This window comes from Eulemur rufifrons, chromosome 3, assembly GCF_041146395.1.
Source record: "Eulemur rufifrons isolate Redbay chromosome 3, OSU_ERuf_1, whole genome shotgun sequence".
NCBI lineage: Eukaryota > Metazoa > Chordata > Mammalia > Primates > Lemuridae > Eulemur > Eulemur rufifrons.
In genome coordinates this window covers 17,391,225-17,405,258 of record NC_090985.1, presented here as the reverse complement: position 1 = coordinate 17,405,258, position 14,034 = coordinate 17,391,225, and the positions used below count along the sequence as shown (strand labels likewise).

General features: G+C 42.7%; 1 protein-coding gene across 1 annotated transcript in view; it reads right to left on the bottom strand.

The window, feature by feature from the left end:
* Nucleotides 1-14,034, bottom strand: part of LRRK1 (leucine rich repeat kinase 1) — a 121,129-nt gene that overhangs the window by 65,509 nt on the left and 41,586 nt on the right. The window contains exons 3-5 of the mRNA XM_069465797.1: nt 13,280-13,451; nt 10,534-10,713; nt 9,967-10,115 (exon numbers count right to left, since the gene is read on the bottom strand). Of these exons, the coding sequence (XP_069321898.1) occupies nt 9,967-10,115; nt 10,534-10,713; nt 13,280-13,451 (501 nt within the window). The remainder of the gene's footprint in view (nt 1-9,966; nt 10,116-10,533; nt 10,714-13,279; nt 13,452-14,034) is intronic.

Genomic DNA, 14,034 nt, shown 5'->3' with positions numbered 1-14,034 from the left:
CAAGGCAGCTCAGTAGCGATACAAGACAAACAACCACAACCCAACAATACAACCATGCTAAAATCTTTATGTTCCAATGCAGGGCAAAAGAGGCAAAAGAAACATGAATGAAAATGTAAGAAAAATATTAATAGAATATGATAGATCAAATATGCAAAGAATGAACAGAGGAATTATAAAGCCACATACTACGATCACATTGGGAGACCACCAAATGGTATGGCAAGAAAACAAATTCTGCTTTCAAACAGATAAGACCCTTCCCTATAAACTGATTAAATTTTGAGATATGAAGGAAAGCAAATAAAAAAGGCAAGCTTCCTACATGTCTTATCCCATATCCTGCATACCTTATGCCCGGACAAAGGCAAAGAAAAGGAAGGAATCATGATAAGAAGGAGGATTAAAGGTGTCCAATTGCGTGGACACTAAAACATCTTTTCAATAATGCTTGGGTAGGAGAGAAAAACCAATACAACAGCAGAATATGTATTTAGAACAATGAAAGCATCGCAAGTCATGGAAAAGAGAATGCACAACTCTGATCATGGTCACAAAAAATAAAAAGTGAAAGATAACAAACTAGCCCTGACCCACTTAGAATGGAAGGCTAAAAGAAAGCAGAAAAATGAAAATAATTAGGCTAGAATAGAAAAATCAAAATGGAGCAAAAATAATAAAATTGGTAAATAAAACCAATTCAAGAGCCTCTGAAAAAATACTACAATTGATATTCAATCGACTATATTAAAAATAAAAGGAAATATACCATAAACTTGAGAGTGAAAATGACACTAAAACCACCAATGTGAAATCATTGTTTAAATTATGGGAGATGTGGAGATGTTGTCCTCAGCCGGAGCTCACAAACCAAATAACTATGTTGAAATGTAAGATTTACTTACCGAAATAAAAATTCACAAAGTGACACAATACGAAAAAACCCAAAATAATTCATGAAACAAACAAATAAGGAAAATAACTAAAGAATCACCCCCAAAAGGCTCCTAATTCAATATAAATTGTTTTCAATCAAATCCTTCAAATAACAAATAGTTCCTATGTTATATAAATGGTTCCTTAATACAGGACTCACTTCATTTTATTAGTCAAAACCAGTTATTTTGCAAGGGCCATTAAAATTCCAGGACACTTACGTGTATGTACATGGATGCAAAAACTGCAACAAAATATTCTTTAATAGAATACAACAGCTAAACTCAAATATTTACGTTCTGTGGCCAGGTAGGGTCTATACAAAGAACAGCACGGTGGTAAATTACGGAAAACCGTAGCACCTTCCATCAAAGAAAGGGATACACAGTGATCCTCTTTTAATCGTCTGAAGGACAAAAGGTGTGTTTAGTAAAATTTACAAATTTTCCTTTGCTAAAATTTTTAAAAATAGGTAAAGAGGTTTTTTTTTTTAAATCAACATTTTACTTCCCCCCATAGTATTTCAGTCATTCCTTTTAAAAATAGGAAACTTACAAGAAACCTCCCGTCACTAGTTACAACTTAGGAATTTTGCCAGTATCTGTTTAAGAGAGAGAAAAAAAACAAGAAATAAAAATACTGTGTCTGCAATTGACACATTAACTGCCCCGTGAGTTGTATTTAACTCATGATAGTTTTGAGCCTGGGGCCTTGTGAAGCATATGTAAGCATATGGTTCATTGATATTCTTATTGTTACAATTAATATTGACAATTGGATTGCATATAACTCATGCACAGAAAACAATAAAAAATAACAAATTTTTCATTAAATTAGAAAGGATTGTTTGGTTTTTGAAGTTTTTATTCTATTTTCATAATAAAACACCATGATCCCAAGGAAAAATATTTTTTTTTCTAGTGTGGCAATGTGTTAACTAAGCTACTTAACTTACTTTTAAGAGAATTCTCAGTTTCCTTAATTTTTTAAAATAAAGACAAAACTTCTACCCCACAGGATTGTGTAAGAGATTAAAATAGAATGTTTGGCAGAGTACTTTTTTTAGCTATGAAGTCCTATGTAAAAGGAAGGGAGGTTTCTGCATATAAAATTTTTAGCCATCCACTCACTCATTCATCCAGCCATCCATCCAGCCATCCATATAACCACATCCATCCATCTATCCACCTATCCATCCATGCAACCATCTATTAATCCTGTTCTAGGTCCTACACTGAGGAGCAAACACAGGGTGAGCAAAAGTGGCCAAGGTCCTTGCTTTCAGGAAGCACCTAGTGCAGTGGAGGAATTGACATTAAATAAGAATGTCACTCAGACCATCAGACAACCCAAACTTTGTTACATGTTATGAATAAATCAAACAGGAATCTCTGAGAGACAGAAGGTGGGGAGCAAGGGGAGCGTCAAGGCCTGCAGGTTAAGGAAGGCCTCCCTAAGGCTGCTGTGTGGGGATTTGTACGGTGTCCTGGGGTCCAGGAGCAGCAGGGTGCTGAGTGCTGAGGAGGTAGGCTCACTTTTCCCTGGCTAGGTGGGGTCCACCTGCTTGGATACATGGACTCTATAGTCTCTCCCTGCTACTGGACATGTTGGTTTGTTTCTCCATTTCTACTTATCATAAATACCATCTTTGTGGCAATCACTATTTATCTCTTTTGAATTATGTCTTGGAGGTATCTTTCAGAAAGGAAATACCACATGCAGAACAGTTCACTGGCCGAAAAGAGTTTTACAGCTTTTGTCACCTGATGCCAATTACTGTCTGCATATATGGAATGAATTTACAGTGCCAGCAGCAAGACATTGGTATGCCCATGGCTCTACAGCCCTGCCAAGTGTCTTACTCAGCGTGCATATTTATTTTTCCTAGTTTAATAGCTGTGCGACAGTATTTTCAAGTTGTTTTAATTTGAATTTCTGTAATTGCCAATAAGGCTGTATTTGTTTCTATGCCACGGTTTACTGTCTGTGTTTTCTAATGGAAACTATTTATTTCTCTCAACTTCTTATCTGGTGGAATCTGTGAGCAATGTGGTGGTCAGAGTGAGGGTCTGGCGTGGTCACTGCTGAGTCCCAAGCACCGAGCAGGTGATCTATAAACACTGGCTGAATTAAATCCAGCCATCAACTGACAAAGAATTGCATCAATGATCTATTTTGGATTTAAGTGTTTGTCAGTTCTCTCTTTGAAATATTTTCTATTGCCTTTATTTTTTATATTTCTCTTTATATTACATTTTGGTACAAATAATTTTGCTTTAATATTTAAACATATTCATATTAATTCTGGTTACATATCTTCATATATCTTTAAAATCGAAATGCAATCATTTCCCTTTTATTGCTGGGATAAATAAATATATATATATATCTATAGATATATTTATTCTCATGAGTTTTCAATGCTTAACTCTAACATTTCTGGAATCTATTTGCATCATAGTGTATCTAAATCTCTGTGCTGATATCTAATGGTTCCAGTGACATTTGATAATGTTTCTTATTCTTTTTCTTGTTAGTTTCTCATGTAAGCTCAAATAATAGTTTTACTATTTCTGCATGTCTATTTTATTAACGATTTTCTCTGTTGTTAGCTAAATACAAATGGTTTATATAATTGCTGCTTTGGAGTATGTCTTAAAATCCAGTAGGACAAGTTGAACACCTGTTTGGAAAATCGTGGGGTGTTCTTGCTCACTTATGCGACTGCGTGATCCTGGCTGTCCATTCCCAAGTTCTGTGAGGTGCCTGCCATGCTTGTGGATACAGTCCCAGTTGTGAGCCTATTCCACGAGGAGAGCACGTGAACAGAGGATGAGGAGAGGGAACCATCTGGTATTTGGAAACTAGAGAAAATAGACACACCTGTAGAAGAATGGGCTGAATTCCTCACCAGGGCATAAGAAAAGTGGAATTGGTGGAAAGATGCCTGGCACAATCCCGAGTTTGCCTTTGTGACTTTCAGGAGGGAGGTGAAAGGCTTTCTCTTCTGCTCACACAAGTGAGTGTTGAAAAGGCCAGGCCCCAGTGAGACAGAGTCCACGCCCCAGCACTGCCTCTTACCCACAGGGGCCTTGCTGGTCCAGAGACTTAATTCTGGGAATGCCAATGCCCACATCTGCTCCATGCAATAGCTGCGCCAGCTGGGAGGAGGGCGTGAGGTACCGAGATGGTGGCAGTGTATGTGGAAGTGCTTTGAAAAGCATAATACTCTGGAACAAAACCCTTTGCACCGAATATGAGGCCCGACCTAGGACAAGGATGCTTCCCAGAGGCCTGAGGTGTCCCAGGGCCATCAGGCACTCTCATGAGCACGCAGCCCTCGCTCTGCTGACTCTATCAGCAGCTCACAAGGCCCCAGTAGTGGCAGAGAGGCCACAGTGCTGCCTCCTGCCCTCTTTGAGCATCCCCCAAATGCAAATGCTCAGACCCACCAGATCACACGGACGGGAAAGTGCCCGCTTTAACTCTGAAAATGTGCAGCCAGATGTCAGTGCTCAGGCACCAACACAGGGACAGGAAGGGTGGGTCACTGGGAACTTTTAAGCTATGAATACATAAGCCAGAGCTGATCCTAAAAGTAATAATAACCATAATAATAGATGTCCTTTTCTCTTTAGGTTAGCTGCCAGATTTGAAATCATTAGGCACTTTAAAAAGGAAATTAACAATTTCCCCACTGGGTTGTTGGAAAGTTAATTTCAGCTCTTGTCTGCTTCCAACACTTAAACAGCCCCAGCGAGCCCTCCCGCCTGTGCTGAACAAGGCCGAACAGCGTGGTTATTCTGGGACCTGATTCGGCTTTTCCTGGCATTTCTGAGTTTTCCTGCTCCTTTCTGGGTGTGACAACATCAAAGCATTAAGCTATTTCTTATGGCAACACAGCTAAACACTGACAGGATGTTCACCACGAACACAGGCCATCTCAGGGGATGTTTCAGCGAGCTTGGCAGCTCTAAGAGCAGCACTGCGCAGTCAGGGAAACGGCTTGGCCAGGTCTGACTTGACTTCACTTTTATTCTTTTAAAAGTGTGTCTGAGCAGTCCCGACCATGCGGTGTAGCCTCTGGAACCTTCCTTAACTAAACACCAACAAAACCCAAGCAGCAGGGGCTGCCAGTGGAGAACAAATCCAGGCTTCTCTGCCCTCCCCAGCTTGCCGGCAGGGATGGATTCTGGCAGCCTGAGAACCAGGCGATGGCCGACCCAGAAACACGCAGGCGGCCGCTGTGCCGGGACTAGCTGTGGCTTCCACACAGGCAGCTATTACATTAACAAGTACTGAAGGACTGGTGGGGGAGGCAGAGCACAAACACACCAAAACGGGATGGCACGTGGATGATCTCCCCAAAATATCACTGCGTGACCCGGGAACACCTGCTGCACCAGCGCTGCAGGCAACAACCTGTGTCACGTGTGCCCCGGTGGGACTGTTGCTTCAACAAGGTCACTGCTGTGAAGGGCAGCACAGTCACGGGTGCTTTCAGGCCGTGTATCATGTCAGCAAAACACTCTTGTAATGCCTCCCCTCGTCTAATATTCTGAACCAAAAAACTCAGCTCAGTCCCGCCGGATACCTGGAGAGGTAGGAGTACTTACCTCCGCCTCCTGGGCCATTGTTCCTGACTGCTGGACCCCTCTGGGCTGCCCTGCCCTCTCTCTCTTCTGCCAGCAGCACCGGTGGAGTGTGCTTTCACAGGTTAGAGATCACGGGGCCTGACACACCCATTCCAAGGTACTTGTCTTTGAAATTCACTTGAATGATAAAAATACCATCTGCTGCGGGGAAGCCCAAGGAGTCCTTATGACTCAGGCTGTGCTGAAATTTCATTTCCTTTTCTAATTCTACCCAGCAGAGCCAAGGAAAGGAACAGCAGCATTGTCTTTTCTTTGGTTTTCATTCACAAAATGCAATAGTCACTTCTGTGCTCTTTGCCAATCTTAGCACATGTAGCAGGGGTTACCCTGCAGAAAAGATCACGGACAGAGACACCGACCATTTCTGCTTTTAACTATAGGCCAAGAAAATGGAAGCTACTGGCTCTTAACCTTGGGTGCACATTGTGGAGAATTTTTAAAACCCCCCATGCCAGATCCTACCCCAGAGATTCACATTTAATCAGTGTAGGGTGTGGCCTCAGCATCAGGATTTTAAAAAATTTCCAGGGATTCCGATGTGCAGAAAAGGGTGAGAGTCACTTGTCTCCGTGCCACCTGGGAGGTACAGTTTAGGAATCGAGAAAAGGGGAAAGCCCTGTCTGGGCATCAGTACTGTTTGTTCTGTTGTTCTATTGGTTGTTCGTGGACAAGTAACATAATGTCTTTGTACCTCAATGTTTTCATCTGCAAAACAGTTTATATTCCCTGCAGTTCTTACTGAGGAGTTCTGAGGATCAAAGAATATAACAGAGTGCATGGAAAAATACCAAGCACTACATAAATGGAAGGGCTAGATGATCATTATTTCCTTTTGCAACTTGAGCCTAATAATAATATTAACTAATGTTTATTGAACACTTACTATGTGCCAGACCCTGTGCTAACTGCACAGCTGCCCCCAATGGTGGAGGCTATAATTATCCCTATTTTACAACTGAGAAAACTAACCAAGGCACAGAGAAGTAACAATGTACAGGAAGTAGAATATTAGTATTCATTACAAACTAGGAAACCAGCAAGAATAAGGGTGGAGTAAAGAGGAAATAGCAATAAATGCAATTTTAAAAGATGAAAAGAATATACCAATATGACAGGTTCTACACAAATGTGAAGTGGGTGGATTCCTCTTTCAAAAGACACATACTCAGAGGGGATTAAAAACTCAGTGCTGTTTACAAAAAATACAACTAGGACAAAGAGACAAAGAAAAAAACTGAATCGTCAGGGAAAACATATCCAAGGTCGATGCAAAGAAAAAGGGGGCAATGTAGCTATCTGAAGAGTAGACAAACTCAGTTTCAAATACTGAGATATCAACAGGATAAAAGTGGTTATTAGATATAATAAAAATATGTACTGATGGGTCATAAAGCCATAAACCAGGTGTATGAAGCAAAACCTTATAGAAACATAAAAGGAATGAGATCAAAATATCAGAAGTGGGAAATATATATAGGTACTTCTACACAGACATAGATGTATGTACACTTGTACATCTCTGTATCTGTATATCTCTCTGTGTATATCTGCATTTCAGATTCTGATAAAGAAAGCCAGCACAAATAGGCATCACATAAAGGGCTTGAATAATGCAACTGACAAGCTAAAGTTAGAGAAAAAAAGACAGAAATAAACAAATATTCAACTCAAGAAATCTGAAACAGAAGTACAACGGGTAACATCTATTAGTTACTTACCATGTGTCAAGCATTGCTATTAGAATGTTACAACTATTCTCACGTTTAATTGTCAAGCACCCCCTGAGACAGACACTTTATTGCTCTTTCCATTTTTCAGAAGAGAAAACCAAGACACAGGGAAAGAAAGTACCGGATGAAGGTCCTGGAGCAGTGAAGCCTGGAGCCCAGATTAGAACCAGAAGTCTCATACCAGAGCCTCCATTGCCCTCAACATCAACAACAAAATACTCAAGAAAGAACATATGAAAAGGGGTTTAATACAGATAAAAGCTAAAATTAATGAGATAATAAACAAATAATTTAAAAAAAACCTAGCCAGTTCCTTGATGACACCACTAAAATACATAAATTCCTGGCTGGTCTGATTCAGTTTGAAAGAGGAAAAGTAAAACTATTCAACATCATAAATGTAAAGAGAAATATAGCTACCGATATAGAAGAAAAGAAATCTAAGAAAAACATCAGTGCAACACCATGATGGCAAATTCAAAAATCTAAAGGAAATAGATGATTTTCTACTAAAACATAATCTCCCCAACTGCATATAAGGGAAAGCAGACAACCTGAATTGACAAGTGACTTCAACAGATGTCTAGTTCTCATATAACTAGATACCATAAAAGAAGAGATGAACATATTGGATTATATATTCTTACATCTTTGCTATCATAAAAGATAACAGAAAAAAGAAAAATAATGGACTGGGGAAAATGTTGGAAACATATATGATAAACAAAGGCTTAAAAAATCCCTAATGTACAAAAAGATCCAAAGTGAGAAAGACAAAACGACCTTTTAGAAAAATAATCAACAAACATTAAGCGGCAGTTCACATAAGGGGAATGCAAATAGTTCATGAACATATGGAAAGCTATTCAATATTATTTAAAACTAGGAAATATCACTTTCCGCCATCACACTGATAAAACGTAAAAGGCTTCAGGATATCTGATGCCGGCTGCGGAGTGGGGACGGAGAGTCCCACATCTTGTTGGTGAAAATGTGAACCACCGGTTTTTGGGGGAAATGATTCCAAAGCAGTCCACTTTTAGGACTTTGATCTACATAAACAAATACACCCTAGCAAATCAGGCTACATTACAAGGGGTGGAAAACAAAAATAATCCACATGTCCACCAATAGGAGAGAAGCTGAGTCAATTAAGCTATACTGATTCTGTAGATTTAAAGTATATATTTAAAAGAATGAGTTGTAGCCACATCGACTGATCTAGCGGAAGTATATGATAAAGCACTAAATTTAAAAAACTAAGTTGAAGGTAACATAAATAATGCAATACTATTTTTGTTATTCAAAGGGGAAATTAACTAAAACTAGACCCTGTCTAGGTTTATAAGTAGCTTTGCATATGGAAAGCTGTGCAAAGATCCTTCCCAGGTTGCTAAATTATTTAAGGGGAGTAGATTCATAATTTTTATTACATCTATCAATTGTTTTCACTAGTTATAACAAGCACATATAACTTTTGTAATTTAAAAATCCCAAAACAATAAATGTTGGTGTGGATGCGGAGAGATAGGAACACTCATACACTGCTGGTGGGACTGCAAACTAGTGCAACCTCTGTGGAAAGCAATATGGAGATACCTTAAACAGACCTACCATTTGATCCAGCAATCCCATTATTGGGCAGCTACCCAAAAGAACAAAAGACATTCTATAAAAAAGACATCTGCACTCAAATGTTTATAGCAGCACAATTCACAATTGCAAAGATGTGGAAACAACTCAAGTGCCCATCAATACATGAGTGCATTAATAAATGTGGTATATGTATACCATGGAGTGCTACTCAGCTATAAGAAACAATGGTGATATAGCACCTCTTGTATTTTCCTGGATAGAGCTGGAACCCATTCTACTAAGTGAAGTATCCCAAGAATGGAAAAATAAGCACCATATGTACTCGCCATCAAATTGGTTACACTGATCATCGCCTAAGAGCACATTTAGGAATAATATTAATCGGGTGTCAGGCAGATGTGTAGGGGGGAGGGGATGGGTGTATACATACATAATGAGTATGATGCGCACCGTCTAGGGGATGGACACGCTTGAAGCTCTGACTGCGGGGGGAGGGGACAAGGGTAATATATGTAACCTAAACTTTTGTACCCCCATCATATGCTGAAATAAAAAAAATACTCCCACAAAAAAAATTAATAAAGGAAAATTTTAAAAGGAATTGCTAAAAATTATGGTATATTTACTCGATTTTGGGGAAAAGCCAAAGAAAACCTTGAGAAAGTATATGAAGTGCAGATTTCAGACCCCACCCTGCTATGGCTTGAGGATCCCCTTTAAAACTCATGTTGAAATGTAATAGCCATTGTGATGATATTAAGTGGTGGGACCTTTAAGAGGTGATTAGGCCATCAGGGCTCCGCCCTCATGAATGGATTAACGCTGTTATCACAGGCGTGGGCTCATTATCTCGAGAGTGGGCTGTGCAGGGGGCCCTCTCTTGCCCCCTGCCTTCTCCCAGTGGATGCTGGCACCGTGCTCCCGGACTGCTCAGCCTCCAGAACCGCGAGCCAAATACATCTCTGTCCGTTATAAATCACCCGGTCTGTGGATTCTGTCATGGCAGTACAAACGCAGGAAGACACACCCCATAGGCAGTGACTACTCACTGTTTTCCCCACATAACTGCCGGGCAGGGCGCTGGCTTCGATGAAATACTTCCTGAGGAGATGTTTGCTGGGGTCAGGACTGTCCAGTAAAATGTAGGAGCAGAAATAGGCCCCGTGGCGAAGCAGGAAGATGGCAATGTCTTCATTCCCTGAAGGGACAAAACCAGAAAGCTAAGGGCGTTCAGATGCAGACGGCGTCGCAGCTGGCATTAAGGCAGATGGAACATGGGGGATGGAAACCGACCAGGCGCTTGTCCTGGTTGCACTTCTCTATTGCGCCCCTGATGCAGCAAGTTCCTGTTAGTGGGAGAGTTTCTGCGGGACGCTGCCCTTTGCAGTGCCTCCTACAGTAGTGCCATTTGCCACAGTTGGTCCCTGTCACTGAAATCCCCTTGCAGGGACGAGTGAGGGTGCAGATATTTTGATAAAGAAACAGAGAACAGGAGTTGCAAAGGTCCACAGAAGTGATTTGAGAGCCAGGGGCGAGAGTGAGGACACGGTCCCACATCTAGAAGCCACACGAGTGGCGTGGGCAGGGCTGGCTCGGGGTGGGGTGGGAGGACCCACCTGACTTGATGGCCGCGTAGAGAGGCAAGCGCACGATGACAGGAAACTCGTTCTTCCTGACCGCGTAGCTCTCCGGGTCTGCCCCGTGCGTCAGGACCAGGAGCTTCACGATCCCCAGGTGCCCGCGTTGGCAAGCCAAGGCCAGCATCCAGTTCAGCAGCCGCTGGGGGCTGCAGGGACCTGGCGGGAGACGACAGGACAAGGGGAAAGAGCCACTGAAGGGTGCTGGTTGCCCCCACTCTCATCTTCCCTTTGACCATTAATAAAACCGAGCTGTCCTGTTGCCAACTGAAAGTCTCTTCTGTGGGGTTGACAGTCCTTTCTGGAATAGTCCCTCTGAACTGCATGTGACATTTCCCCACGTCTTTGATGCCAAGTGAAGAAAAGCAGAATTCAAAATGGCATGTACAGTGTGATCTTAGCTGAATAAGAGTGGATGTGTGGAAATAAGACCAGAAAGAACCCCCCCAGTGTGGCGGTGTTGTATCTGGGCAGTGGGATCCTGAACATGCCCCACACCTGCGTCCGCGTCCCGCCCCGGCCCCGCCCCTGCAGTAGCATCACAGGCAGGAGTACGGGCTTTGGAGACAGGCAGCTGAGGGTTAAAATATTTCAGCTGTGTGGTTGTGGACAAATTGCTTAATCCCTCGGTGCCTCAGTTTACCCTTTGCTAACATGGGAATAATAACATCCGTCCTCCCAAGTTTAATGTGAAGATTACATAGCACAATGTGTATGGAGTGTTGGGATCAATAAATCCTAAAGTCATTACGTTATTAGAGTCCTAGCACTTTTCTGCATTTCCAAATTATCTGTAAAATACATATATTACTTTAATAAATATAGTAATAATAATAAAAGCTCTGATGAAAGAAACAGCTCTAACTCCCCAGCATAAAACTTCGAGAATTACTCCCTGAAAGAACCGCCTACTTAATTCCAGGATGAAATAACACTTAGCACATGGAATCAACAGGGACAGTGTGGGCTGAAGTGTTACAATATCTTCAAGTTCAAAATAGTGCAATATCTTCTCGGTCTAGTTGCCATGGAAAAAATTACCTCATCTGCTGCGCTGACACTTCCCAACTGGACCATAACATTGTCTCATTTCCAGGGGCACAAGTCCTTAGGGACCATAAGGCTCCCAAGTGGGGAGAGAGTGACCTTCCCTTCCGTGATGGGACTTGACCCGGAAACAGGGCAGGATGGCAGGGAGTAGAATTCACCACATAAGGCAGCTGGCACAGGACTTACACTGGAGCCCGTGCTAAGCCAATGTCCCTTGTTCTCCCTCTATTCTTAACCAGGACTAATGATTCACAGGTATAGCAACAGAAAACAGGTGATCCCTAGTTCATTTACCGCAAGGATACCTAGGTAAGAGAAATACAGTAATCACGATACTAACTTCTGCTGAGATGTAAATGCGTCAATCTTAGGAGGCAGGACCATGATTTTAAGATGAGGAAACCAAACCTCAGGTTCAGAAACTTGCTGAAGATCCCACAGCTGGTAAATGACAAAGACAAGACTTAAACCCTGTTTGGTCTCCAACCAAAGGGTGCTCTCTTAACCACACGAAACCCCTACCTGTATTCTCCCAGGCCTAAAGCCAACCACGCTCAGAGAGAGCCCTGTTTCGGTCTCCACCGCTCCTCCGCCCGCTCAGCTGCAGGGACCAGGAGTTTCATAAAGACGTGCTTCAAAGGACCAGCCCCCACCAGCCTCTCATACCTCCTTCTTGTTCTCTAGCTGCCTTGTCTTCTGGTCTTACCTCACTTCTGCCCACGGCTGCCTTCCCCTCCAGATTGAGAATTCCCAGAGGGCTCATGAAGTTTTGCCCATTGCTGCATTTCCTGAAAGGCCCAGCACAGTGCTCTGGAATCCTTCAGTCCTCAGCAACTCTGCCTGGAGTTGAGTTGGAGCTAGGATGCCCCTAGGAGCAGCTGAAAACCACACTGAGGTTCAGCTGAGCTCCCTGTTCTGGGAAAGCAGCAACCCAAGCCATTCCTTTGCTTGCCTGCCAAGAAAACTCCTGTTCATCCTGCAAAGCCCAGCTCAGATGTCATCCTCCCTCAGAAGATTCCATCCTGTATCCAGATAAGACCATCTGCCAACGTGTGTCCCCAGACCTCTGTGTAAGTACTTCAACCTCAGCATGATTATGTTGCACAGAGTTACTCCTTTCTGCCTTGATTTCCCCTGCTTGGCCAGGAGCTACTAAAGGGCTGAGACACCTTTTAAAAAATACTCTGTGTCTCTCAAGTTCTCAGGACTTGGCGATGTTCAAACAATGTTAGCTGTACAATCAGGTGACTGGGTCAGCTGGCATAGACTCTTCATTAGAACAGAGCTAATCTTGGGGATCCCTGAAAAGAAGGAGTCACCTCTGGCTCCTCAAGGGCACCCAGGCCTTGGGGGGTAATGGGAACTCTGCTTTCCAGTCGATTTTTCCATAAACCTACAACTGCTCTAAAAAAACAAAGTCAATTAATTTTAAAAAAAGCAACATCACTCTATATTCTTTATCAAACATGGTGTGTAAGAATTTACTTCGTGAGTTAATGGGAGTGAGAGGTGGGATGTGGTGGCAGGCAGTTGTCACGTTGCTTAGACTGTCAGCTGGATATTCCAGGTTTCTTGATCAGTATTGGGAGAAGCATGAAGAAACAACCATTTTGGGGTGAAGCCTAAGAAGACGGTGCCCTGAGAGGTGGTAAGGAACTCATGCCCTGTGATTTACCTGGTAAGGACTCGAGCAACTCCTGCACAACTTCCACGTGCCCGAAATGCACCGCCACCACGGCTGGGTTGTCATCGGTGGGCTCTGTCGGCAGCTCCACCCGCCGCTCGGTGAGCAGATACCGGACCATCTCCAGATCCCCGTGGGCCGCCGAGATGCTCAGAAGGTGGCCCTGGTCAAAACAGGACAGGGCTTCAGTGAGACAAGCTCTGTGTGGAACTGCCAAGAGAGTTGACTTTGAGTGCCTTGCCAGGTCCCTGGGCCGGCCTGGAGCTGGGTTGTCCGGGACGACAGCACCCTCCACGTGCGGCCGTGGAGCACTTGAAATGCGGCTGGTCCGAAGTGGGAGGTGGAGAGTGTGAATTCACATGTGATTTCAAAGACCTAGTACAAAAAGGGTGAACTATGTCATCAATAATTTTATGTTCATAAGAATGGAAAAACAAGCACCACATCTACTCACCATCAAATTGGTATTAACGGACCAACACTAAAGTGCACATTTAGTAGTAACATTCATCAGGTGTCAGGCAGGTGGGAGGTACGAGGAGGGGATGGGTATATTCACACCTACTGGGTGCAGTGCACACTGTCTGGGGGATGGACACGCTTGAAGCTCTGACTCGGGTGGGGCAAGGGCAATATACGTAACCTCAACATTTGTCCCCGTGTAATATGCTGAAATAAAAAAAGGTAAAATAAATAAAATAAAAACATAATTTTATGTTGATGACATGTTGAAGAGATGATTTTTA